The 25,634-nt window shown below is 37.7% G+C and overlaps 1 protein-coding gene, 1 long non-coding RNA gene and 1 pseudogene across 3 annotated transcripts in view; all 3 read left to right on the top strand.

The window, feature by feature from the left end:
• Nucleotides 1–25,634, top strand: part of LOC149034203 (sterol 26-hydroxylase, mitochondrial-like) — a 121,004-nt pseudogene that overhangs the window by 16,512 nt on the left and 78,858 nt on the right.
• Nucleotides 8,126–25,634, top strand: part of LOC113665516 (uncharacterized) — a 74,012-nt gene continuing 56,503 nt past the window's right edge. The window contains exons 1-10 of the mRNA XM_089193767.1: nucleotides 8,126–8,210; nucleotides 10,723–10,740; nucleotides 11,240–11,290; nucleotides 11,563–11,633; nucleotides 16,347–16,415; nucleotides 16,982–17,059; nucleotides 17,443–17,463; nucleotides 17,648–17,686; nucleotides 17,904–17,932; nucleotides 18,210–18,262. Of these exons, the coding sequence (XP_089049893.1) occupies nucleotides 8,126–8,210; nucleotides 10,723–10,740; nucleotides 11,240–11,290; nucleotides 11,563–11,633; nucleotides 16,347–16,415; nucleotides 16,982–17,059; nucleotides 17,443–17,463; nucleotides 17,648–17,686; nucleotides 17,904–17,932; nucleotides 18,210–18,262 (514 nt within the window). The remainder of the gene's footprint in view (nucleotides 8,211–10,722; nucleotides 10,741–11,239; nucleotides 11,291–11,562; nucleotides 11,634–16,346; nucleotides 16,416–16,981; nucleotides 17,060–17,442; nucleotides 17,464–17,647; nucleotides 17,687–17,903; nucleotides 17,933–18,209; nucleotides 18,263–25,634) is intronic.
• Nucleotides 21,899–24,708, top strand: LOC149034206 (uncharacterized). 2 transcript variants are annotated; one of them, XR_016182757.1, is made up of 4 exons: nucleotides 21,899–22,028; nucleotides 22,474–22,759; nucleotides 23,525–23,590; nucleotides 24,093–24,708. It is a non-coding gene; the product is annotated as an uncharacterized LOC149034206 (long non-coding RNA). The 2 variants fall into 2 exon arrangements; XR_016182758.1 differs by having other exon boundaries at nucleotides 21,918–22,028; nucleotides 22,563–22,759.

The raw sequence follows: 25,634 nt of genomic DNA on the forward strand, positions 1-25,634 counted from the left end.
GTAGCTCAATAAATCTTAGATTTTAACCATTTTAAGTAGAAAACATAGTAGGACAGAGCTTTAAAACCACACCGATTAATACTTTAAGCATTTTAAAAGGCCAAAATTTGACAAATTTTATTATCTCGTGACGAAAGACGTCAACAACAACGTATCGAATATTATAATTTGATTAGCGCTCGCAAACCCTTTTTTAAAAATTTGGTTTCTGTTATTTCATATTTGAGTTCTGATGGCTTACGCTATTCAAACCTGTATGAACATTTCAAAATTAAACTACAGGATTCTATTTAGTGTAACCGGCGATAACAGCACACACTGAAATACACCATGACCAGTGACTCTGTCACGTAATTCCATCGTGTAATTGTCCTGAATACTTCTCACGTCTAAATAAAGCAGCGATTTCTCAGATTTCTCACTGAAAGGGAAAAAATTATATTTGATCGTCACATCTGTCTGCATAACAGTCTCTGTTCATTAGTTTGAAGAGTTCTTGTAAAAAAAGATATCGCATTCGCATAACGGGTGGACGTCATAACTATATTGCATGACAACTGCACTCCGAAATCATTTCCTCCATTTTCGCAAGAGATGCTGCATTTGTATCTTGCATTTTGAATGCGAGCTCAAAATGTTCGCATATGTCTCTTAGCATCTTGACTTTGGGACTAGACAACCTTGCTTCTCTTGCCAACGAGCACACATCATAGATATCAAACATGATTGGATGTTTCAAGCTATCTCATCCATTACTGTGTTCCTCGCCTCTCTCAAACACCCTTCGTCTACATCAGACGCAGATGCTTCTATCAAGTGGTCGTCTGCGTCGGTGGCATCATCCGATTCTTGTTGTATTTTAGATCGCTGTTTAAGGCACAATCTCGAGAAGAAACCCCGAATCTGTATGTTGGATAACCACTCTGTTCTATCGAACATTCTCTCTCCATCTATTGTGCAAGCAGTTCGCATATCCTTTGCTACTTCTCTAATTTTGGTTTCTGCCAGTGTCTCATCCGATATTAAATTTCTGTTTCAAGTACTGCCTGACGTTTTGCGAAAGCCGTTCACTTGCACCTCTCTTATGAAGAGCCCATCCCATGGGAAGCTTTGATGTACTTGTCAAGGGTTCTGTGGCCACTGCAACCAGTTCAGTCGAACTTTCACCTTCTAATGACAATGACTGAAAGTGATTAACCCACTACCTCTTCACTTTGTCATAAAGACTTTAAGTCATGCTCGCAGGCACAGGACTTACATGATGAACTAGCTAGTTCATATGGAAGTCAAGGTCGGCCTGGGTCTTAAAATCTTCATCGCAACCAGGTTCAGGGCATTGATAGGAACTACCGTCGTTGCCATCATTGCTTCTCCTGCTGATGCAGTTCGTCGAGCAGTAGTGGGGAAAAATGGAATCTCCTCCACCAGATCCGTCATTTTTTTTCTGTGGAAAAATTGCAATTTTAATTTTGCCGAATAAACTTTCCAGGCCCAACATTAAACGCTCTCCAAACGCGCAGGCCCTCTTGTGTAAGTTGCTGAAAGTGACAATCTTGATGTTGTGATAGCAACCTGCTGCATCCGATCTTAGAAAGACCTTTTTTATTCCTGAATTTCGTAACTTTATGGTAACAAAGAGATTTTCTAGGACTGACAGCACTGAAAACCAATCTTTTTTACAGCTGTTAAGAAGGTGTACGTATCAGGTTACTTCCAGGCTTTCCTCCTGTCTTACAAGTCAACTATTATAAATGCTTCATCTCCCTCCAAAGTATCGACAATTTTCCGCTGGCACTGATCCTGGTTTCTGCTCTCAGGATATGCCCTCTCCATTCAAAGATCTTAGCGGCAGCATTTTTTGTTACACACAAATAGTCTTCCGCTTGAAACCTACCCAACTGCATTGTGTACTCAGAAATAACGCCATTTACTTCTTCAAGAACACTCTTCAGCTTCTCACAATCCTCACACTTCACGTTGTGACTGTGACTGCATACTTTCTGAACGTCAGTGTTACCATCATGGCTCAGTGCAAAGACCCTACAGTGATCGGCACATTTGCTATCGTCCTCTTCGCAGTGATTAAGGTATGAAGTCTTCAGATACAACTTACTCTCCTGAAGCCTCTTCCAAACTTCTTTACACTAGTCCTTTTCTGCTACCACGCTTTCCAATTCGTCTATAATTTGAAGAAAATCCTCCATACCATCCGCTCCCTCAGCTGCAGTATCGTCTAAACCTCTATAGAACGCCATACATCTTAGAAATGGCCTTTGAAATTTGCAAATTGACAGAATACTGGCTCTTTACCCCTTTGGAATCGCTACCAGGGTGTGTCGGAAACTGGCACGCTGAACTTTGGGGCCAGAACTTCCCATAAGTGTGCCTATGCTTTGCGCAGACCCACTTTTTGCCATAACTGAGTCTTCTATATCGAACAGGCCAGCCCTTGCAAAGATAAGCTCTCCTTCTGTGAAACTCTCTTTTGACAAATGAATTAAGCAGAGATGACTCTTTATTGAGTCAGTACTCTGTGGCAAGTTAAACAAACCGGAAACTCCTCGTGAGTCTCCGAACGAAGTTTCTGAGGAACGCGACTGAAAACAGAACTTCTTGTGGCGAATACCGCTTCAAGAATTTAGCGTTATTAATCCCAAGCAAACCAGTACCGAAAGAGACATGAGAATTACAGCTAATAAAATTACGCGCTTTACAATATAGATATAGCTAATTGTTGGAAAAATTAGGTGACACGTAACGTAATAATTTATGTCCTCAAAAATCGCGGGGTCCTTTTCCACAAGTACTCCCTAGAGTTCTGAATAGAAACTTTCATAAAGACAGGTGTGCAGACAAAATTTTTTCCTATTCCTGCCGACCAGAATTCTGATTCAAAAGGCGATGTTATCGCTGCTTTAAAACGAAGGGAGAAGCAATTCAGGATAATTACACAATTGAACTATGTGACAGTGGTCACGGTGTATTTCAGTGTGTGCTGTTATCGCCGATTACACTAAATAGAATCCTGTAGTTTGGTTTTGAAATGTTCATACAGGTTTGAATAGCGTAAGCCATCAGAACTCAAATATGAAATAACAGAAGCCAAATTTTTAAAAAGGGGTTTCCGAGCGCTAATCAAAATTATGATATTCGATACGTTGTTGTTGACGTCTTTCGTCACGAGATAATAAAATATGTCAAATTTTGGCCTTTTAAAATGTTTAAGGTATTAATCGGTGTGGTATTAAACCTCTCTCCACTATATTTTCTACTATATTGTCTACTTAAAATGGTTAAAATCTAAGATTTATTGAGTTACCCATGTAAAACGGTCGGAGTTTGCTCAATGAACTAATTTGCATAATCGGCTGTCACGCTAGCAATATCGCTAGAAGTTCGAAGTCACCTCGGCGAAGAAAATCAATAAGTGCAAGATGTTTTTATTTTTTTCTGCAGCCAAACATCTTATTAGCAGAAATCAAGCGGAGTTTTTAATGGTCTGGTCTGGACTTGAGCAATATCAACCAAGAAAGAAAGAGTACTTTTAACCAATTTCAGAAAGTTGTCCAACGAGTGTTTTTAAATAAATTATGACGAGCCTCTGAATAAACGAATATCAAAATTGAAATGCATTTTATACACCTTATATATCACACACTTTAAGAATACAAAATATTTTTTGCTGCATGCGGTGTGATACAAAGACCGGGCTATTCAACTTTTGAAATTTTCGATGTCGCAAGAGGTCAAAAAAGGGCCTTTTGCAGCTTTGACTTTTGAGAGCTCTAAAAATTTTATTTTGACGTATTTCCAGAAACTAATGTGGTTTTATTTACTTGTTACCAAAGATAGTTTATTGGGCAAAGTTTGAGGGAAAACTTTTTTCCGACGCGAAATGCCCTGGACCGCTCTTACAGAGATCGCCTCTTAATTTCTCCTTACAAAAATACTGCTGAGTCATTCATTAAGACAATGAGAATAAGGCAAATGATCACCAACTTAAGAACCTTTGATTGATAAACAAATTCTCCTTGTCAGTACCAGAGGAATTGTACAGAGAAAAGTATGGAGAATATAGATACTGATGTTAGGGTGTAGAGAGGTTTAAGTTTCAGATAATGCAAAATGATCAAATTCCTTCTGGCATTAATAACAAATCAGAAAGCACATCTCGCACAGCAGTATTTTCAATAAGGGACTCTTTGTTTTGGCAAAAACGAGCTTTTTCTGTTTGGAAAAGGTCGTGACAGTGAAAAAGTTGTTACAACTAACAAGTTACAGTGTGTTATTTTCTGTTGCCACCATCCTCTGGATGAAAAGACGGTGACATGATGTACATTTAAATAGAAGCAAGTTTAGCAAAAACTGGGTGGGAAAGAATACATTTCCCTTTCATTCCCAAATCTCAGTAGAAATTCTCCTCACCATCTGTTGTACAATTCTTATTTTAGTTTAGAGAATTTGGCATTGGATCAACCAATAATCCCTAATTGAAATTTTTCTTTATTCTCGATCATCACTTGCCTGCTTGATAGTGTTTTGATATTGTGAGGAGAAATTTTGTCTTGGTCACTTATGGCAGTTAAAGGTTTAATACATTGACTTAATGAGATAGGATAATTCTCAACCAATTCTTTAAATTAACAAAAAACAAACAAACCAATGCTAATAAGAAATGTTTCTCTTTTTATTGCTCATGTTTTCCAAAGTAATGGCTCGTGTTAAAACTATTTCCATGCATGGCTATCCTGAACATATCAAGTAACAGAAGCCACTAAAGAACTGATATTATCTACTCAACATTCCATCTATCAACATCATAATCAGGCACACAGCCAAACATTATTCTTTAAGCAAAAGTTATGATTTTAAGGTATACCTAAAGTATACCACAAATAATAATCTTAGTTACATCTGAATCAGCCTTCACTCTGACAGTTGTTTTCTAGATCTTACTTACTAATAAGAATAAACTAATATACATGCATATCCCAATGCTAGGGAGTAAGTTCTAGAAACCATGTATTTGTATCTGGTCTGGTTTGGCCAATTTCAGCTGTTTCAGAAAATCACTGATATCCTGACGCTGGTCACCTTGTAGCTGTATCACCTCCCCATATTCTGGGTTTTCAATAACTGTTCCATTTCAGTTAAATTCCTTCAAAGACTAAAAAAGAAAAAATACCGAACACATGGCCCTTTTTGTTTCAAGGGTAGTTATCGCTATCTACTGCACTTCCATGCTACAGTTTGCTTGCATTCAGAATATGGCGGTTTCGGAACACGCCAATGAAACAGGACATGTTCCTGTTTGGGACCACGTTAGGTACCGTATTTATTCACTCATAAGGCGCACCATTTTTTACGAGAAAATATGCTTGTTTGATCAAAATCTGCTCAAAACTTGGGGTGCGTCTTATAACCAAGTATTTCCGCGCAACAAAATATAACTTTTCCAAATTTCCCTAATAAACAGATGTGTATGTAAATAAATACTGGTAAATGAATAAATAAATAAAAGACAAACAACGTTGATCATTGACTTTATCTGAATTATTGGTTCTAAAAAGAATCGGGGTGGCTATGAAAAGACCCGTTTGTTCGAAAGCTCGGCTGAGCTCAGCTACTCGTCGCCTTCGGCTTCGCTGTCTGTCTTGAACTTGTTGTCAATACGCTCTTCTGTGTCTTCTGCTTCTTCTTCCTCGTCATCCCAAACCCCATCATTTTCAGTTCCATCGAGAGCATTGCTGATGCCACAGGACATGAACGATCTCGTTATCAACTCAACTGGGATCTCTCTCCATGCTCGATCGATCCACCGCAACACCATCTCTTTACTGGGCGCTCGCTTCTTTCCGGAAGGCGTGTAGATAAATGGGCCGTTAACCATCTAGGCTTCGTACTGCGCACGGACCTTTGCTTCGAATGGCTTACTGATGCACTTATCCAGGGGCTGGAGAACTGGAGTGAGCCCACCGAGAATTACGGCGGTATATTGACCATGACTCTCCTTGTAACACATGAAGGGTTAAAGAAGCCAACCACATTAGATTTAATCCTAATAACATCAATGGAGATAACTGAATTGAAATTCCTTACGTGTGGATGCCTTACTATCAAAAAGCATGGTAGCCGATAACAAAGTGAACCTATTAAGGGAACAACTTCCAGTTCTCAGAATAATAATGAGGATCAAAATGCATCAATGACAGCGCACCAAAACACTAACAATAACAAGGTGTTACAAATAGCCACACATCAACTTTCAACTTACTCACCTGACGAAGCATAGCAGTTGCAACATCACAATCAATACACAGTTGATTAGCTTGACTCTTACATCTTGGGACAAATGATTAAATTTCAATTCTCAATAAAAACAAAACTTTCTATAACTTTCCATAGCATAGGTAATGGTAAAACAGGGAGGATAAAAATGATTTAAGTAGAAAATTGTATTTGGTATTTTAGTCAGTGAGTCAGTGTCTTTAATAGGTGTATTTAGTGGTGCAAGAAAATTGATGGATTTAAATTATATGGATAATTATAATAGTGTTGTTGTTGTTTTTTTTTTTTGTTAACTGTCAAAGGGACACTCTTGTTTGACCTTGATTAGTAAAAAGGTGGGTGGCTATGGTTTGAGCTCTTACCCAGGCTATAGTTATAAGGTAAAATATTTTGATAAATACAATGTATGTGAGAAATATGACCTTTCACAAACCTTTTTAGGAAGGCTTCCTCTTGCACAACTAAATTACAGAGATGCCAACTCAAATCTGGAGATTTTTTTTTTCAGACTAGCACCCCTCCCGACCGAATTCGCCAATGCGGCCCCTTCCGGGTAATTTCATTTTTGATTTGGACCCCTACAAGCAATTTTGCGGGAGAAACGTGGATAAATCTGTCAGGGTCTTCAATTGGTTGAATACTCATCCAATCAGACTCTCGCTTATATAAAGGAAGGGGACAGGGGAGCGGGAGCCCGGGAGAAGAGGGGACGGAAGAGGGCAGGAAGCGGGAGAACAGGGTGCGGGAAGAGGGATCTATATGAGGGTGGGAAGCGGGAGCAGAAATAAAGAAAGCAATAGTTTGTTCTTTATTACTTGGTATTATTCAGTCAAAAACACTCATCTAGCAAAGTTTTGAAATTTCCATTTAACATCCACCAATGCTTAGAAGAAAATTTTGCAATAGTTATTACATTACACAGTGGACTGAGACTTTCGTCTCTACAACGAGATGTCAGAAGCGATGGTCAAACTGTGATAACCAGGTTAGTGAAACCTAGTTTAATTAAGAAAACTGACCTGTAATAACTTTCATCGGGACCCAATTTACAAAAAAATGAACCAGAAAATGAACAAGAATGTTAAGTTTTGGCACAGTTTGAAAGTTACACCCGGGTGTCTGATCCTCTTGATTAAGCTGAACACTGGAGCGATACTATGAAGGGTGGGAGTTGGGAGGTAAAGGAGCACAAAAGTACGGGAGGCGAGAGAACGTGGTATGGGAAGCGGGAGACTCTGGCCCCCCGTCTCCCTCTACCACAACCCCCCCCCTTTCTAGGAGTAACAAAGAAGAAACTTTCTTCTTTTTATTCGCAACAGATCACGTGCATCGCGCAAGAAAGTGAAGCCAGAAACCGTAATACAAGCATAAGAAGCCAGATGATTTTAGAATTTTGGAACATATGGAGCTTAAATCTTAGTTTTTTTGCGGGCAACTGATCCAAACCTCCTTTGATCCGGGAGTTTTGGTCACCCGTACGGAAGAGCGAGAGATTGACTCTGTATAAGGGAGACACCCCGATAATCTGGGAGAGTTGGCATATATGAAATTAGAGGCATTTGATTTCCACAAAGACTTTCCTTTCAAGCTCCGACTGCGACAAAACACTACCTTAACTAGATATCCGTTTAAATTTATAGATTATATCCGTTTAAATTTTAAAATTGAGGTAGTCTGGTAACTACTATGCTGGGGAAATGGCGCCTCTGCTAATTTTAGATTGTTTTGAATATTTTGCGCCACAACTTTCTCGTCGATCGGGCGATCAGTTAATCAGTTGTACTCTCGTCGACTAAAGAGGACCATTTAATTCTGAGGAGAGTTTTCCGTAGCTGAAATGTCGAGTTTGGAAGGAGCTTTTGCGCCAATTGCCGTCCAAAGGTATGCGACTCTCCCTCAGGGATCGATGTTTGACTTAGTTTGTAAGTTTCTCTGACACTCGGCAATTTGACTTCCACTCCCAATTCCTTTTGGTTAAGAAGTCGAGCTTTTGAACTGTAGGAAGAGAATATGGGAAGATTTCCGCATAGCTTAATACTTGGATAAAGAAAACAATAGCGAAAACAATAGATTGCCTTTAACACCACGGCTTTATCCAAGAATCATGAGTATGGAGTTTTTCGGAAATCTTCGACTTTCTTTCACACAATCCAAAAGGATCCAATTGTCTCACAAGAAAATTAAGGATAACATGACATCGAAAGATTACTGCAGCAGTCATAGAGATGATGAATTCTTCAGTACCACTGTTGCATATCAAGGATGAGAAGTTTGACTTCGGAACCGCAAGCTTTGATCGGGTTAATCTAACGCTTCCGCTTGAAAGGTAGTCTATGACGGCTCGTGCCTTCTGTTGTATAGTTGTAGAGTATTGCAGTAATAAACCTAGTGTGGTTTAAAATGCAGAGGGTTAATGAAAAGCTCATGTGGATGTCAAACTTGTGACAAAAGGGAACTTAGAACAGAGTTTAATTGTACCCAGGTCAATTGACAGGCTGGGGACAGGGAAGGAATTTAATAGAATAGGTACACTTATTAAATGTACATCAAATTTATTTTACTTCAAAACTTCACATCTCATCCACTTTGCATACTTGGCACTATGGATAATACCTACTCCTCTAACTCTGAAAGTATTAGGTTTGAGCCCTGGCAACATCAACTTTTTATTTGTCTTTTTTTTTCTTTTTTTTTTTAAATTTCAATGTAAATTATTTTTCAAAGGATTTGCTGAATATGTTCAGAGTAAATGCACATGTGTGAATCTGTGATGACTTAGCTGTTATGTTCAAATTGAAAACAATGTTAAAATAAAGAGGTGAGACCCTGAAAAAATTTAACTAAACCCCAAAAAAGTGAATACGAATCCTAACAAACCTGATTAGATCCGTTCCATGATGGCCAGTGTCAGAACTGAACCAGGATTGGTCACAAGAGATGTAATATGAGTGTCTCATAATAGTCCACCATTTTGAAAACTGTGCAAGGTTTGGGGGAAGGTTTACAGACGTACAGGACATAGTGTCTATGGCCCTCCTAGAAGGATTGCACAGTAGGCACAAAAATGGTGGCTTTAAGTGCATTTATTTCTATGAGGGACTTCCAGCCCACTCCACAGGCCACTCAAAACTCATTACACAAAGAGGGTTTTGTTCCCAGGTTATGCTGGAGGAACAAACTACAGGAGAAAAGCTCTTTTGCATGTATCAGTTGGCTATATTTCAACCTCTGAGGCAGAATTTTCATTCCATAAAATGAAATGGGCCATTAGATTAACCCAGGTATTTCAAAGGGTGGATAGCCTCTATCCAATGGTTTAATAGCCATTCAGTGGATAATTGTTTTATAAAATGTATTGCATTATTCACTGGATAGAGATTTATCCAGTTAATAGAGATTTATCCAGTTAATAGAGATTTATCCAGTTAATAGAGATTTATCCAGTTAATAGAGATTTATCCAGTTAATAGAGATTTATCCAGTTAATAGAGATTTATCCAGTTAATAGACATTTATCCAGTTAATAGAGATTTATCCAGTTAATAGACATTTATCCAGTTAATAGACATTAATATCCAGTTAATAGAGATTTATCCAGTTAATAGAGATTTATCCAGTTAATAGAGATTTATCCAGTTAATAGAGATTTATCCAGTTAATAGAGATTTATCCAGTTAATAGAGATTTATCCAGTTAATAGAGATTTATCCAGTTAATAGAGATTTATCCAGTTAATAGAGATTTATCCAGTTAATAGACATTTATCCAGTTAATAGACATTAATATCCAGTTAATAGACATTTATCCAGTTAATAGACATTTATCCAGTTAATAGACATTTATCCAGTTAATAGACATTTATCCAGTTAATAGACATTTATCCAGTTAATAGTAATATCCACCTTTTGAGCAACTGGGGCCAGATGAAAAATTGGGTGTAAGGCCTTGAGGTTAATTGAACAAACCTGAAAATGCTCGTCTGCATGTACTGGTTGTGCAAATTGAAACATGCCCCAAGAGCAAAACCTTCTGAGTATAATGATGGTAACTACTCTATGCATAAATAAATGTTATCCTGCATTCACACATTCACATTTTAGTTCTTCTAGATTCACACATACTACATTTGCAACCCATGCATGGTGCCACACACAATTGGAATAATTTAAATGCTGAGTGAAAAACAAGAAGAAATAATTTTCTGCCCTTACTATTGCACATAATCTATGTGCTTTATGTAAAGAACAAACTGGGATAGATAATTGCTTTATTTATTCTGAATTTCAGGGGAACAGTGGCAGCTATTACAGAGGATATATTAAACCACCTGAAGGATTTATGAGTACCCAACTGTCAGGGGGACTCAGGGTACTATATCAAAAGCTTGAAGAAAAAGATAAGGCTTGTGTAAGGAAGAAACTCTACTGTTCAAAGCGACTACAATACCAAAAGGTTTAGTATGATTCTACAGTGCTGCCAATTTCATTGCCATTCTCCTAAGTTCTACTGAGTAAACAGGGAGATTCACTATCAGCTAACTCATCCACTGGGTGTATTTTGGTACATATTACTTGTACAACTCTTTACACTTATTTGAAAGGAGGCAAACAATAAGAAAAGTATTTGAATTTGCAAATGAGTCAAACCTCTCGTTAGAAGATTAGGAAAAAATCCTTTCTGTCATGGGGGGAAATCAAGTGGGGAATTTTTCTTGCATACTGTTCAGGAACCAGACAAGCTATGTTTCAATCTTATCTGAAAGGATAGGTGGATGATAGATTTTTTATTTTTTGATTTTGAACATGAGGATGGTTGATTATTACTGCGCATCAGCCCATGGCTCTGCAGCCTAGTTTTAATTATGTAAAAATCAACACAGGAGAACCAGAGTGTGTACACACATTAGCTGCAATGACATTTTTATTTTCATTTTTTCTTCTTTTTTGCTCAGTACTAGCATCACAGACTGGCAAAGATGGCAAATTCAAGCCTTGTTACTCAGGTAACTTCTCTGTTTCAGTTCAGTAGCTGCATCAATTACACTGAAGATTTGCAATCATTATAAAAAAGCATGTTTCCGTAAAGCTACAGTTATCTTGTGAATTCAAAATTTTAAAACAGTACATTAAAAAAGGTTTTTAAGCATGTGTAGCTTGGACTAAAGAAATATGATACAAAAATAAATTGTTATGGCAAAATTTATCAAATGAATACATTTTTTTTTTTCAATTTTAATCACTATTGATTTCTTCTTTATAATTTTCTTTCTGGTAGTTCCATTACTTGCTGGAAGATTTATTCAAGTTATTGGTGAAGGGGAATCATCACTCTTTATTTCAGCAGAGGTAAGGTATACAAAGTGCACATACAGACTGGAAATTATGGTTTTTAATTGCAGTGCTGTAATTGTCTCTGAAAATACCAGTACCTTGTGTTATACCTGTCAACTTTATCCCTACATTTATATGAATTTTTTCCCTAGAGTGTTACATCACTTTTTGAAGGACCTATGAATTACTTTCAGCATAATTATTTAAAAACTTGCCACTGAACCCTTTAACTCCCAGAGGTGATCAACAAGTAACTTCTCCCTTTAATATCTGTACATTATATAGCAAACAGGTAATGAGATACTCAAACTGATCAGGAAAAAGTTGTTGTCTTGCATGACGAGCTTTGCTCACCAAAAGAATTTATGCAAATGAGGCTGAGGCGGATCTGAGATCCGCCTGGCAATTGTTAACTGTAAGAGAAGAACTGACTTCGCGCCCACAGAACGACCGAGGTGTTGCGGATGAATTTTCAGTAATTACTTTTTGGGCACTTTTCGGCGTCCAAATTGCATGGCGAGAGTAACCCAAAACCTTAAAGCAGACCCTTCTTGTCACAATACGAATGTTTTCCAGATAGGGACACGCGTTAATGTCAGCTCCACTCGCGTGATTGTATTTTTCAAGGTTAAACCCTCGCGTGGATCTAACAACTCAAGTTTACTTTAAAGCGCACGATGTAAGCCAAAGTAATTTTATAATTTAACTCCATGATCGAAATTTTGTTTGCAAAGGATAATAATAGATCGAAATCGACCTAGAGCGTCAGCTTCACTCGCGGGGAGTCAACCATTTTCTCTTGCCCCTTGCGCAACATAGAATGCAAATTTGCTGACCCACTCTATTGATACACACAACTCGACAGTCGTTAAGAGTTAAAAAAGATGAAGTTTTTTACCAAAGCCATGTATTTCCGATTTTTTTAACGCTAACAAAAATGTAGTAATGGTATGTCCACTCCGGAAAATAATACCGCAAACAACAGCAAGCCCTAACCGCGATGAGAACACTCATGGATCACACAGCGCAACAGAACTCATTTTGTTTGTTTGTTTGGGTTTTTTCCGATAATACTGGCCTGTAAAGAAATATATAACGGAGTTTTTTTGTATCCTCCGCCGGCACCATATAATTGGCTAAATGCTAAGGAAGTAGTATACTTTAAAGAGATCATTAAAGGAGTAAAATCTTTAAAGAAATTTTTCCTGCTGGGGTTTCCTGGCGCGCCACTGCGAACACAGCGAACCTCATGTATAAGGCTGCGAGAAAATAAACAAAGACAAGTAGAAAAAGTTCTTTACTCACAAATCTCTTTTACAATCTATGACCGATTTTACATCTCGTGTCTGAAACAAGAGTTGGAAATGTAAATGCAATTTAATACGTTACGAGAAGAGGTATTTTACTCGTTGGTAATTTTATTCCTAAATTCATTATTTATTTTTAATTGAAAAATCACGGGATTTTAGGACAGACACCACCAAGGCAAACACAACATCGACGTAAAAATTACCAGTCAACGGAACGTGCACTTATGATGTGTAATTAAGTTAAGGTTGGCTGGTCATCTAAACAGGAAAACTATCTTTTTTTTATTAAAACAAACATTGCTTTTTCATCACGGCTTTTCGCGGTTAACTTTCAATTAAATCTGCAAAGGAAAAAAAATCAAGACAAGTAAATTTAATTATGTCGCAATTCAAAATTAGTTTGTCATAAGATGAAAACGCACAGTCTAAAATGAAACAACTCCCAAAGAGAGACAGAACCAAATTAATAAAAAGGAAAGATTTTGCCTTCAGATAACAAAAGTCCAAATAGGACTGACTACCCAAGAGAGACAGAACCAGGTGAAAAAAAAGGGAAAGGTTCTGCCTTCAGATAACAACAGCCCAAATAGGACTGACTACCCAAGAGAGACAGAACCAGGTGAAAAAAAAGGGAAAGGTTCTGCCTTCAGATAACAACAGCCCAAATAGGACTGACTACCCAAGAGAGACAGAACCAGGTGAAAAAAAAGGGAAAGGTTCTGCCTTCAGATAACAACAGCCCAAATAGGACTGACTACCCAAGAGAGACAGAACCAGGTGAAAAAAAAGGGAAAGGTTCTGCCTTCAGATAACAACAGCCCAAATAGGACTGACTACCCAAGAGAGACAGAACCAGGTGAAAAAAAAAGGAAAGGTTCTGCCTTCAGATAACAACAGCCCAAATAGGACTGACTACCCAAGAGAGACAGAACCAGGTGAAAAAAAGGGAAAGGTTCTGCCTTCAGATAACAACAGCCCAAATAGGACTGACTACCCAAGAGAGACAGAACCAGGTGAAAAAAAAGGAAAGGTTCTGCCTTCAGATAACAACAGCCCAAACAGGACTGACTACCCAAGAGAGACAGAACCAGGTGAAAAAAAGGGAAAGGTTCTGCCTTCAGATAACAACAGCCCAAATAGGACTGACTACCCAAGAGAGACAGAACCAGGTGAAAAAAAGGGAAAGGTTCTGCCTTCAGATAACAACAGCCCAAACAGGACTGACTACCCAAGAGAGACAGAACCGGGTGAAAAAAGGGAAAGGTTCTGCCTTCAGATAAGAACAGCTCACATACGAATGACAAAACCGGGAAAAAAAATTCAAAAATGAAGGTTCTTCCCTCACGGAGATAAGTCTGATTACACGAGAGAGTGGGTAAGAAATAACAAAAGAACAAGAGTATCTTCAGGATTCTGCTTTCGAAACTGCGAAATAGTACAGTACGATTAGTAAGAAAACACACTAACCTGCCAAGAGCGCGTCATCTTATAGGGAAGGAATATTTGAGCTGTGATGTCAGGGTTCATTCCATAATTAGGTTTCAACAGTTGGATAATACACTATGTGATTTTAAGCATCTGTCACCTAACTATCACAGAAATAATTCCTTCTCTTGCTTCGAAAGCACAAAAGTAAAGGTAAACCTTGCTTTGCTGATTAAATGGTTTGGGCATCATCATTTTCCGCTCAAAGGTTATTAAGCAGCGAGATTTATCGCGCGTCATCATATAGCTTTAGACAGAAATTATCAGGCATACAACCTTGTCTAAAAGCCAAATTGGACAGGCCAGCGAGTAGAATTTCTTCCTCGCGAAATTTTACACAGTTAAGACCTTACCTTAAGGAAAGAACGATGGCCCCTTTTCGCAGATACCGCCGAATATACCCGTACCTTCGCATAGAATTTTCGCGGGACAAGTTCCCGCGCTTACCTGATGATTGGGACTTACTAAAATGATATTTTATACTGAAAGAGCTCCTCAGTATGGACGCCAGAAAATTATTATCAAAATATCTACCCAATCGTTTCAAGTGTTAAATGATACTCTTGTATCTCCAGAACATACTGCAGTCGAAATCTTTCTTGAAAACAAGGTCCTTACCGAGCGGCTCACCGGCTTCTATGTTGACTTAGGGTCAAAGGTCTGATCAGAGTGAAATATAAGTTGGCGAACACAATTTAATTTTGGTATTGTCGTGACAGAACAGATAATCGCTCTTTGCGTCACAAACCAATAAACCTGTAGATCACGAACAAAACATGCTGGGTACAATAACTGTTACTTGATAGTCATGTCACGCGCTACAACCAGGCTATCTTCAAATGCCATGACACACTACGGCTTAGCTAAGCCGTTCTTGTCGCTGAATCATTCTACAATTATGAAAATTGCCATTCACGCCAAGAATGCGTAGTTATCTCCAAAGAGAAAATTGTGCAAAAGAGTCCTAAATTTACGTAGTACTCCTAACGCGCAAGCCGCGCGGATCCTCGCGCCTGTTTACATTTTAATTGTTAACTTCAATTAATTTCACGCTCGAAGCCAAACACCTCGCTTTCACTTGCTAATTGAGCCCTCTCGCTTTACTTTGACAAGCCTATGGATCAGTTTACGCATCCCTGGTGAGAATTCTTTTCTTGAGCAAAGCTCGTCATGCTAACACCAAATTCTAGTAACTAGTTGAATAGAAAAGATGCAGCAGCTAGTGGGGAGAATTAACAATCTGATCTAAGGAGTTAAATGGGAAAAGACATTCAAAGGTGTTTCAAATGCAATTCAGAGTATGATATGTTTCAAGATAACCTCTTCCATAACTGCAAAGGTCCATTCCTTCTAGAAACAGCCCAAAATATTTGAAACCTAAGGGCTTGTGCTGCTTAATTCCATTCTCAGCCTCTACTATAAACAATAGTTTCCTCTCTGGTTATGGAACTTATTTTGTGATTGGACCAAAACTGATCAGTTCACTCTGCATGCATGTATATTCACCAGAGCTTACATTCATAATAATTTTCTTTGTAAATGATACCTACCATTTTGAAAAGAAGCAAGTTGCTCTAAAGATAATGAATTTGGATTATTCCAGACTTGGAGCTCAGGTACACTGTATCTGTCTATAGAGTTTAATATGCATACAGCTGTAAGTGATAAGGTACGTTTCAGATAAGCAAGCCACAAATGAATCTGTTATATGCAGATCTGAGAGTGCTGCTGAAACTGTAACTACTGAAAAGAGCTTGCACGCAACCATGTGTACTTTGACATGAGGTATACATTGTCAGTGGAAACTGTACAAGATGTAGAGTACATGTTCTTGCAAAGATCTTTGGGCTGATTTTCTACAAGGTAAATTAGGTTAACTTACTATCCACTTTGTATTAAATGAGTTTACTTTTTATTTACAAAACTGTTGTAGGAGGCAGATTGCATTCAACAGCTCAACAAGGCTGATCCTCTCCATGTTTCCAGAACTGTCCAGTTGTTTGTAAGTCATGAATGTACAATCCTTTTTGAGTACTGAATCACATGAAACAAAATATCTGCATGTTGTTAAATTGGACTGATTTTATACAGTCACTGTAAGTATCACTCCACCTTTTTGATACCATATGAAAAATCATGAAAAGAGAAGAAACTGACCCTACTGAAGGACAAAAATGATGTAAACTCAACAGTATTAAACACCACTGACCTTAACTGACAAGGCAATTCAACCAATGACCTTGGATTGAGAATGGAGAATGCTTTGCCTTTCATCCATCAACTTGACAGAGTGGTGCAAACTAGGTTTTTTGCATGTCAACACTTAGTTGGCAGTATCAAACATGCATAAAAAAATATTGTAATTTACTTGTATGCAGTTACAGCTTTTCTTGTAAAACACCGCAGTTTTAATATAATAATTTCCAATTGGTTCTTTGTTTTACAATAATTGTAACATAGCACTGATATATTTGTTACATGAGTACAAGAATGTATTCTATTTAGAGGACCACAGTTCACTGACCTTGCATTTTTGCCAATTTGACATATTTGCTTGTGGATTTTTAGAATGTTTTCAGTTTTGAGGGCTATTACTGCTTGGTTTTTGAGCTGTTGAGACCTCGGCCACTCCATCAATACTTTCAGGTTGGTTAAATTATAAACAGTGTAATTTAGTATTATCAACTGAGCTGATAATGTAAATTGGCCTCTGTTAAGAGTTTCAAAGCTGTTTCAAGCATTAGCCCTTTGTCAAAGGGATTGGTGAAGGGCTGACATTCAAAATGTCAGCTTTGAAACTCTTAATGGTGGCTAATTTATGTTATCAACTCAATTAATAATACCAAATTACCTTGTCGTACTCGCCCACTAATACAGTGCCACGGTTTGCTTTAGAAATTTACTGGCTTTATTGAATTATAAACATGCTGTTAAGGAATCCAAGAGCTTTCCCTTTAAATCAATTGTTGTACTTTGTAGTTGTATCTCTACTGATGTAAGTATTATATTTTAAATCATCTTCTTTACAGGAATGTCAGTTTGATAACAAGGTAAGAGTGTTTAATGTATTACCATCTGTGCATTGTATGTTTTCATTGTTAAATTTATTGTCATCTTTGTTAAAAACATGACTTAATGTACATGTACAGAGTTTTGGCAAGATCATCATCTAACCACATACATTCTGTAATATCAGTCACTCAACAGTGTTTTCTTGATTTTGTTTACTAACAGGATGAAATACTGAAAGTCATCAGGAAAATAACTTTTCAAGTGAGCAAACCTTTTTTTTTAATTCTTATAACTACTTTTGATTCAAGTTATTTCAAATAAGATTGCATCAGTTTTCTTTTGTCAGCTATAAGAACTTACAAAGACCATTTTTAAGTTACCTTTCATGAAGATGAAACTTGTTGTGCGTCAAATTTATTGAAATCAAAATTATTATAATAGTTTTTTTTAATAAATCGATGTGGTTATTTTCTTTTAGCTCTCACAAGCTCTTGGATTCCTAGGGAGGTAAGATTATCAATAGGTGTTCTTTTTAGACTCTCTAGAATTACTCATCTGTACCCACAAGTGGCTTCATTTTATTTCATTGTCAAGGGACTCCTCTCTTGCCCATCTTTTGGTGATGCCACCATGTTGTTCCAGGTTGGAAGTGGGATGTTTATTCTGAATTTTGGCAAATAGAAGGGGATCTTTTTCAAAAGGGGGTGCTCATTTGAGAGGAGGGACTGATTTCAGGATTTTATATGTGCTTCGATCTCATTCAACTTTCCATATGAATCCACAGACAGAATGTCATCCATGCTGACTTGAAACCAGAGAACATTCTTTTTGAAGAAGGTGAAGTGGTGTGTTTGCAACAAACAAATCATCAAAAAATTTGATTTAACTTAATGGACTTAAAAAGTCTTCCTTTTTAAAGATAGCTGTAATATTTTGCTCTGGTTAAATATATTAAACAACAGCTATAGCATTTTGTAAGAAAAAGTTGGTGATCATTTCCTTGATTGCTGTGACTTTAATGTTTGATTTAAGGGTGATAATGTAAGGAGAAATTAGAAGCTGATCAGTCTTAGGGGTTGAAGGGTTAAAGATCCTATTCAAAGTATAATGATAGGCAAGTTCTGTACAGAGGACAAGGACTCATACCAGCTGTGAAAATCTATTTACAGAGAATTGTGTACTATGTGCTTACCCCTTTAACATGTAACTTCTCCCTAGAATATCCATACTTTATCCAGCAAACAGTTAATGAGAATACAAACTTATCAGGTAGAAGTTCTTATGTTGATCTAGTATCAGATTCTCATAAGTAATTTATAAGAAAATGTGGGGCAGCTAAAAGGGAGAAGCTAAAGCCATTTTGATCGCATGAAAGTCACCAATTGGTGACTAACAGATAAAAAAAAAGAAAAAGAGGCAGCCAAAAATTTTTAAATGGCGACCATTTTAAATTTGAAGGTTGCCAAAAGGCAACTCTTTGGAAAAATGAGCTTGGAGCTCTGTCAGCCACCATTGGTAATTACATATGATAATTATTCAAAATATGTAATTTAATTCTTATTTTCTCCTGTTTAATTCTGTCAGGTTTCCTTGTATTATGATGAGTTTGAACTACAAACTTTACTTTACAGAGCTCCTGAGGTAAAGTAAAGATATTGCTGTTTTCATGAATTTGGAGACAAATTTTACATGTAGGTTACATGCATGCAACTTCTGTGTTTTCCTAATCGGTCTAATGAAAATAAAGCTAGATTAAACTATTTTATTTGGACTTGCATGAACTGAAGTACTCTATGAAAGATGATCCGTGAAGTTCTGCAGTTTTGTGTTTCATAAAGTAACTTAATGTGGTTGGCCTGTTGCAGATGGAAAATTATGTTCTGTGGTGATGATCATCTCAAGCAATGTATCAGAAAACATATTTCAACTCACACAATTATTTTACCATGACTGTATGTCAGGTGCAAATAGATGGGGGATGTACATATTAGGGCTGTTTTTAAGTGTTTGTTGGACACTTGAATTTTAAAGTTCAGTCTGTGGAAGAAGGTCCCACTAAATGTTGTTTAATGCAATGAGGTACAGTGTCCTCCACTTGATAATGTTGATGGCAGTCAGTTGAAACTGAAAACACTGTGTCAATTATTTCCAGGTGATGTTTGGTGTTCCCTTTGGCCCTGAGATTGACATTTGGTCTTTGGGATGCATTGTAGCTGAGGTTGGTTAATTGACTTGTATGTTCTCACCATAATTAAAATATCGTTAATGATTATTAGACCATCAGTCAGAGCTAATAACAGATGATGCTTGACAGTTTTATGATGGATATTTCTCTGTAAGGAGGGAGGAGAACTCACCCAGCCATTAATGTTACTGGCGAGGAAGTGAAATAATGTCCTTTTAAAATGAACATTGGTTTCAGTTGTATATAGGCAAACCTTTATTTCTGGGAGGAAATAGGACTAAAGTGTTGCAAGAGGTATGTTTTTGTTTTGGTTTTTTTTATTATTGGCACTTTTACAAGCTGTTTATGACCGAAGGTAACTACTTTTCATGCTTGGTTGCAGGTAACCAGTATTCTTGGTCCCATACATTGGAGTCCATTCCATACTGGAAAATTTTTTGAACATTAATTTTGTCATAGTTTATAGGTCACCACAACTCAGGTAAATTCAAGTTTAAGATGATTCAAATGTAATCAAGTTATCTCAAACTTTTTTGGTAATCCTTATCTAGTCCTCAACATCATTTAAATGGTCTCTGCAAATATTTCATAAATCCAGGTACACAACTTAAATAAACAATTGATTTAACCCTTTAACTCCTAAGAGTGACTAACATCCAATTTCTCCACACAACATCAGCCCTGAATCAAACATCAAGGTCACGAGAATAAGGGAGATGATCACCAACTAAAGAAGCTCTTGATTGTTGAACAAATTCTCCTTGTCAGAGCCTTAAGAAATGTCTTGGGAGTAGTATGGAGAATATGCATACTGATGTTATGGAGTAAAGGGTTAAGACACATTAGCAAAATAGCAAAAGACGACTTATCCTTTGTATGAGGGAGGAACCATTGGAAAGAGAGCGATGCTTCGAGGTGGTTCAAGTGAAAATTTAAAATAATTCATACACCTGTACGTGGGAAGATTTCTGAAAAAAAATATCATGCACAATGAGATGTCCAGAAAAAAAGTATCCTTTCATTCACCTTTCCAACTATTTCTGCTCCCAAAAAATGAATCAACAAAAACGTCCATAAATACAATAAATTTTCATGGGAAAAAAAATCCCACATACATGTAGGAAATCCTGTAGGAATCAACACATGTAGGCTCTTTATTCACTTAAGACTTTTTTTTTCATTGCTTTTAGAGGACAATCACCTGAAATGTGTGACTAATGTGATACTAAAACTCCATAATTCAAGAAATTTCTCTTTTGCACGTTTCTTAGTTGGCTTGCTGAAGTATAAACCAGGTAAGTATACGGAATTATCATAGTTTGTGTAACCTTTACTTGAAACACTTTGTTTATTACAGTCGTTATCCTGCAAAACAATGCCAAACGCACTGATACGTGAAAAACAAAAAACCAACCTTTGTTCTTTGCTTTGTATCACGATCTCAGGTGAAAGACTTACACCTTATCAAGCTGCTGCGCGTCTATTTTTGGCGCCAGAGTGTTCCTTTGCAAATTTATTGCCTCAACAAGGAGATAAGAAAACAGGTTTGTTCTTGCCTTCCATTGAACTGCATAAATGCAAATTAGCCCTATGCCGTCGCCATGAAACGAACTTCTGACAAAGAAATTTACCTTTCACATAGGATCACCTTTTTTACAGTTTCTCAGACTTCGTCGTTTATGTAGTGACGACTCTGATTTTTCTGAAAAATCAGAGGCAATGTGCTAGTTTTTCGATAAACGTGGCTATCCTGTTTCTGTCGTTCAAGCGGGCCACCGCCTTGCCCAACAAATTGATCGACATTCAGCACTACAAACGGTTCAGAAGGAAAATGAAATTCGTATTCCGTTCACTCTCACATTTCACCCTCACAACCACGCAGTTGAATCTATCATTCTTAAAAACTTTCAATTACTTCAAAACGATTCAGAGACTGGTATGATCTTTTCGCAACCTCCACTAATTTCATTCAAACGCGACAGAAACATAGACAACTTTTTGGTCAGAAGTTCATTTCAAACCAGTGACTAACCTGGAACTTTTAAATGCGCTCGCTCACGATGCAAAACTTGAATAAAGCAAGACTTGTTTTCATCCGACATCTCCCTGGAATGTGTAGGGCAGTTAATTTCAAGTTTGATTAAGGTATTGAGAAACCTTTTGTCAATCAAAATATAATCAAATACCTCTGTTATGTTATTTCCAGATGCTGGAAGCTGCGCAGACATTTCGTTTCCTACTGAGTATAACTTCAAACCATACGTTGACGAGGAAGTTAAAAGGCAGCATTTTTCTGGAACTGAACTCTTAAATAAGGGAACTACTGTAACTGCTTCTTCACCAAAACACTTTCAGAGCAAACAGGAGAATGCAACATCTCTGAGGATTGGAAATCTACACTGTTCTCAAACAGAAAAGGTGACAGTTAATGAGAAATCTCTTCAGGAAGACCAGTTGCTTCTAGAAAACTTCAGTTATGCCATGGAAGGTCCTCTTGCCACAGGATACTCTAAATCAACTCACCAACAGAACGCGACGTGTGCCGTTTTTAAAGGAAATGCATGCACTGATGATATTGAAGAAGAACGTAAACAAGTCTCGGACAGGCTCATGTCTACTCTCCTGACTCCGACAAATCTTTCTTTGGGAAAAATTTCAGAAAAAAAAGAAAAGTGTAATGAGAAGGATTATTTGCCAGCAGGAACTAATATTACTTGTCCTAATAATGAGTTCGAAAGACCTTCGGCGAAATTCGTGTACAACATAAGCTCCTGTTTTAAGCGCAAAAGTAATGTCTTTAAAGACACTCATGTAGAAGGCGGAAGCCGCCAAAAGTCTCACGAACTTTCTTTATTTGGGTTAGGAAATTTGGAAACACAAACTTACTTGAGCATCACAACAGATTTAATATTCCTGGAAACCTAGGATTTGATGTGGGCAATTCTTCCTCAGGTGGAGAAACAAATGCTGCCGCAAGAACTCGTGTCTATCATAGGAAAACAAAATCTACCAAAGTAGAGATTGGTTATACTAAACATGACGGTGTCGCTGCAGTCCAAATGGAGGTACTTGTAAATGAATCTCCTCGTTGGGCGGCAAAAGCAAGTGTACCAGATGTGAATCTTCGAGCAAAGTATAGAGTGGGAAAGGTTCGTGACGTATATTCGCATTTCGTGGGTGATTTTTTTCTAAATGCACGTGCGTTTATTTGGAAGAGATTTCCGGTTAATGTCCACACTCCTTAATTTAGTAGTTGATCGACTGTCTTATGTTCAATCAATGACATGTAGCTAGGTTGTGGAGACTAGTCAATCAGTTAGGCAGGCAGAAGGGCAGTTGATCTACATTTTCATGTATCATGCTTGTTTGTGGAGACCAGTTAGTCAGTAGTTCAGTCAGTCAGGCAAACAGGCACGCATGCAGCTGGCCAGGCAGTGAAGTTTTGGGCTTGACAGTCAGGCAAGCAGCCAACTGGTTAGCCAGTTGTTCAGTGCTTCACTCGCGCAGGTATGTGTGAGTTTGATGGTCAGACAGACAATGTGTCAGCTATTCACTCAGTCAGTCAATCAATTAGTTTTTCATTCAATCAGCCTGAAAGGCAGGCATCCAGCAAACAAATCAATCAGTCAGTAAATCATCCAGCTACATGTAGTGCGCCAGATGGTTACTCGGCTGGTCAGTTGGATCTCAAAGTACGCCTCCGTCAGCGAAAAGAAAAATCACCAAGATGCTGGAATATTGATCAATCAGTACTAAACAATTAGTTAATCTGTGAGTGAGTCGGTCGGTCTCTTGGTCATTCAGTCAGTCAATGACTCAATCAGGCAGGCAGTCGGTCAGTTGGTCTTTCATTCATTCAGTTTGTCAATCAGCTTGTCAGCAAGTTGTCTTAATCTCTTGGTTTTACCAAACAGGAATCAGAAGAACAAACAAAGCAGGACTCAGGAAAAGCCGCATTCTCTGGAACATATCATAATGATGTGAGTATTTACTTATTTTTAATGGGAATAAAAATTTAGCCGATTCTCTTCTCTCTGTTGGCTCGAAACGTCAGCTTTGAAACTCTTTACGATAGTTAATTTACGTTATCAACTCAGTTGATAATACTAAATTACTTCGTGGCTGTAGTTTACTTGTAGCTGTGAGTAAAGAGGTTATATTTTCAACATTTTTGGCTTATTTTATTCCTTTTGCCCCAAGAAACCAGGCTACTAATCTTTCCTACCCTCAATAAAGTCTGGCTCCTTATAATCTTTCAGATCATCTCAGTTTCCCGAGTGACTATGACATAACTACAATCAAGACATTGAGAACATCGTCATTATAGAAAACCAACATCTTCTGCAACTCTTAGGCGATTGAAAATATTGAGACGTTGCTTCTTTCGATCGCCATATAACTGAGTTTTGAAGTAACTTTTTTTAATGCGTTTTCTCTTTTCTTGTTTGTTTTTTAATCGTTTTATTTTGTATTTTATCAAAGGAGGTGATGTTACTTGGCGAGGATGGACAAAGCAGTTTCTGATATTTTTAGCTTTATATTTTGATACCTGTGAGAGTATAAAAATGTAGTAAAAGATTTTTTAAGTAGATTTAAAGTGACTTTGTGGATTTTGTGGTGGAGTTCTTCATTACGTCATCTGCTATTGAGCTCTTAATTCAAATGTATGTGAAATATTCGTCTAACTATGCGCAGATCAATCGTCACGGCATTAATTACTTTCAGAACCTTACGGCGGCGTGTTAAAGGATTCGCTTTCCATTGAGGAAAGGGACAAAGTTAAAGGAATTGGGATGAAAACCAGCAAATATGTTTTTTTATGGTCAGAAGACAGTGGTCGTTCATTCCTTTCTTATGCTCCATCGCAAGAAATACATTTCTGTTCTGTATAACAGTTGCTGCAACTTTTTCCCTTCTCTTCCAAACTGAGAACACCAGTCAGAAAATCAGACGGCAGGGTTTCTGGTATGAAATAATCTTATTCCGAAATAAAACTACGAAACACATCAAAAACGACTAACATAATGCTAATTGCGTCGAAGTACTGATCTACTTGTAACCGACTTGACATTCGTTATAATAAATTACGAATAATACATTCGTTGTAATACATTACGAAGGTTTACTAAGAACAGATTTCAGGAAAGATCATTAACTCGTGGTTTTGGTTTTCAGCGATGAAACAAATATTTCACAATTTTCTGTTTTTTCTTCAGGTTCAATGTTCTATAGCCCATGTCCTCCTAACTTGGCTGGACATTTCTCATTTTTATCCTTTAAATAACACTACAGTGGGCCGTAACTTTTCCTAGCTTCTCACACATTTCTCCACTTTGTAACAAGTGATCATGCTCTCTCTCAATTAGAGCGTGAATTGCCTCAGAGATGCACTCGACTCTCACAAAAATTAGGCGCAGAATTTTTTTCAAGGACTTGATACACAATTTCATGAACCCTTAAATGGGCTTCATCTGGCAAATGTGTATGTGTACCTAAAGGCTGTTCGTGATCGTGGGGGGGGGGTGCAGCATGACCCTTAGTTGGGGGTTTCTGGGACAAAATTCTTCATTCACTGATGAACATACTTGATTACCATTGTCGGGCTTTCGTTAAGGGGAGGGGGGGGAGCGTTGTGCTCCATTGTGTATGTGGTGAGAGAATTGGATGGAGAAGGATCTTGGCCTTGACGCATACGCTTTAGTATAGCTTACATGGATAGTCTTTGAAGCAGGTTCTGAACTTAAATTGGTAGCTGATGGGGTTGAAACTGTCACCACTTCTGTTGTTTTTGTTGATACTGATGCAGGCGTGGGCAAGGTGATGTTTGCACCCGTAGTATAACCAGTAAAACACACAACGTTAAAGCCAAAGCCTGAGTAAAAATCTGATAAAAGGAGAGAGGTCTTGTGGCTCCGTTCAAAGAGACCACCTCTGCGCGTTTTCGGAATTTAAATATTTCGTATGAGACCTTTGGCTGGTACTATTCAGTGAAATTACAAACAAACAAACACTTCCACAAGACAG

The sequence above is a fragment of the Pocillopora damicornis genome, chromosome 14 (assembly GCF_964200805.1).
Source record: "Pocillopora damicornis chromosome 14, jaPocDami1.2, whole genome shotgun sequence".
NCBI lineage: Eukaryota > Metazoa > Cnidaria > Anthozoa > Scleractinia > Pocilloporidae > Pocillopora > Pocillopora damicornis.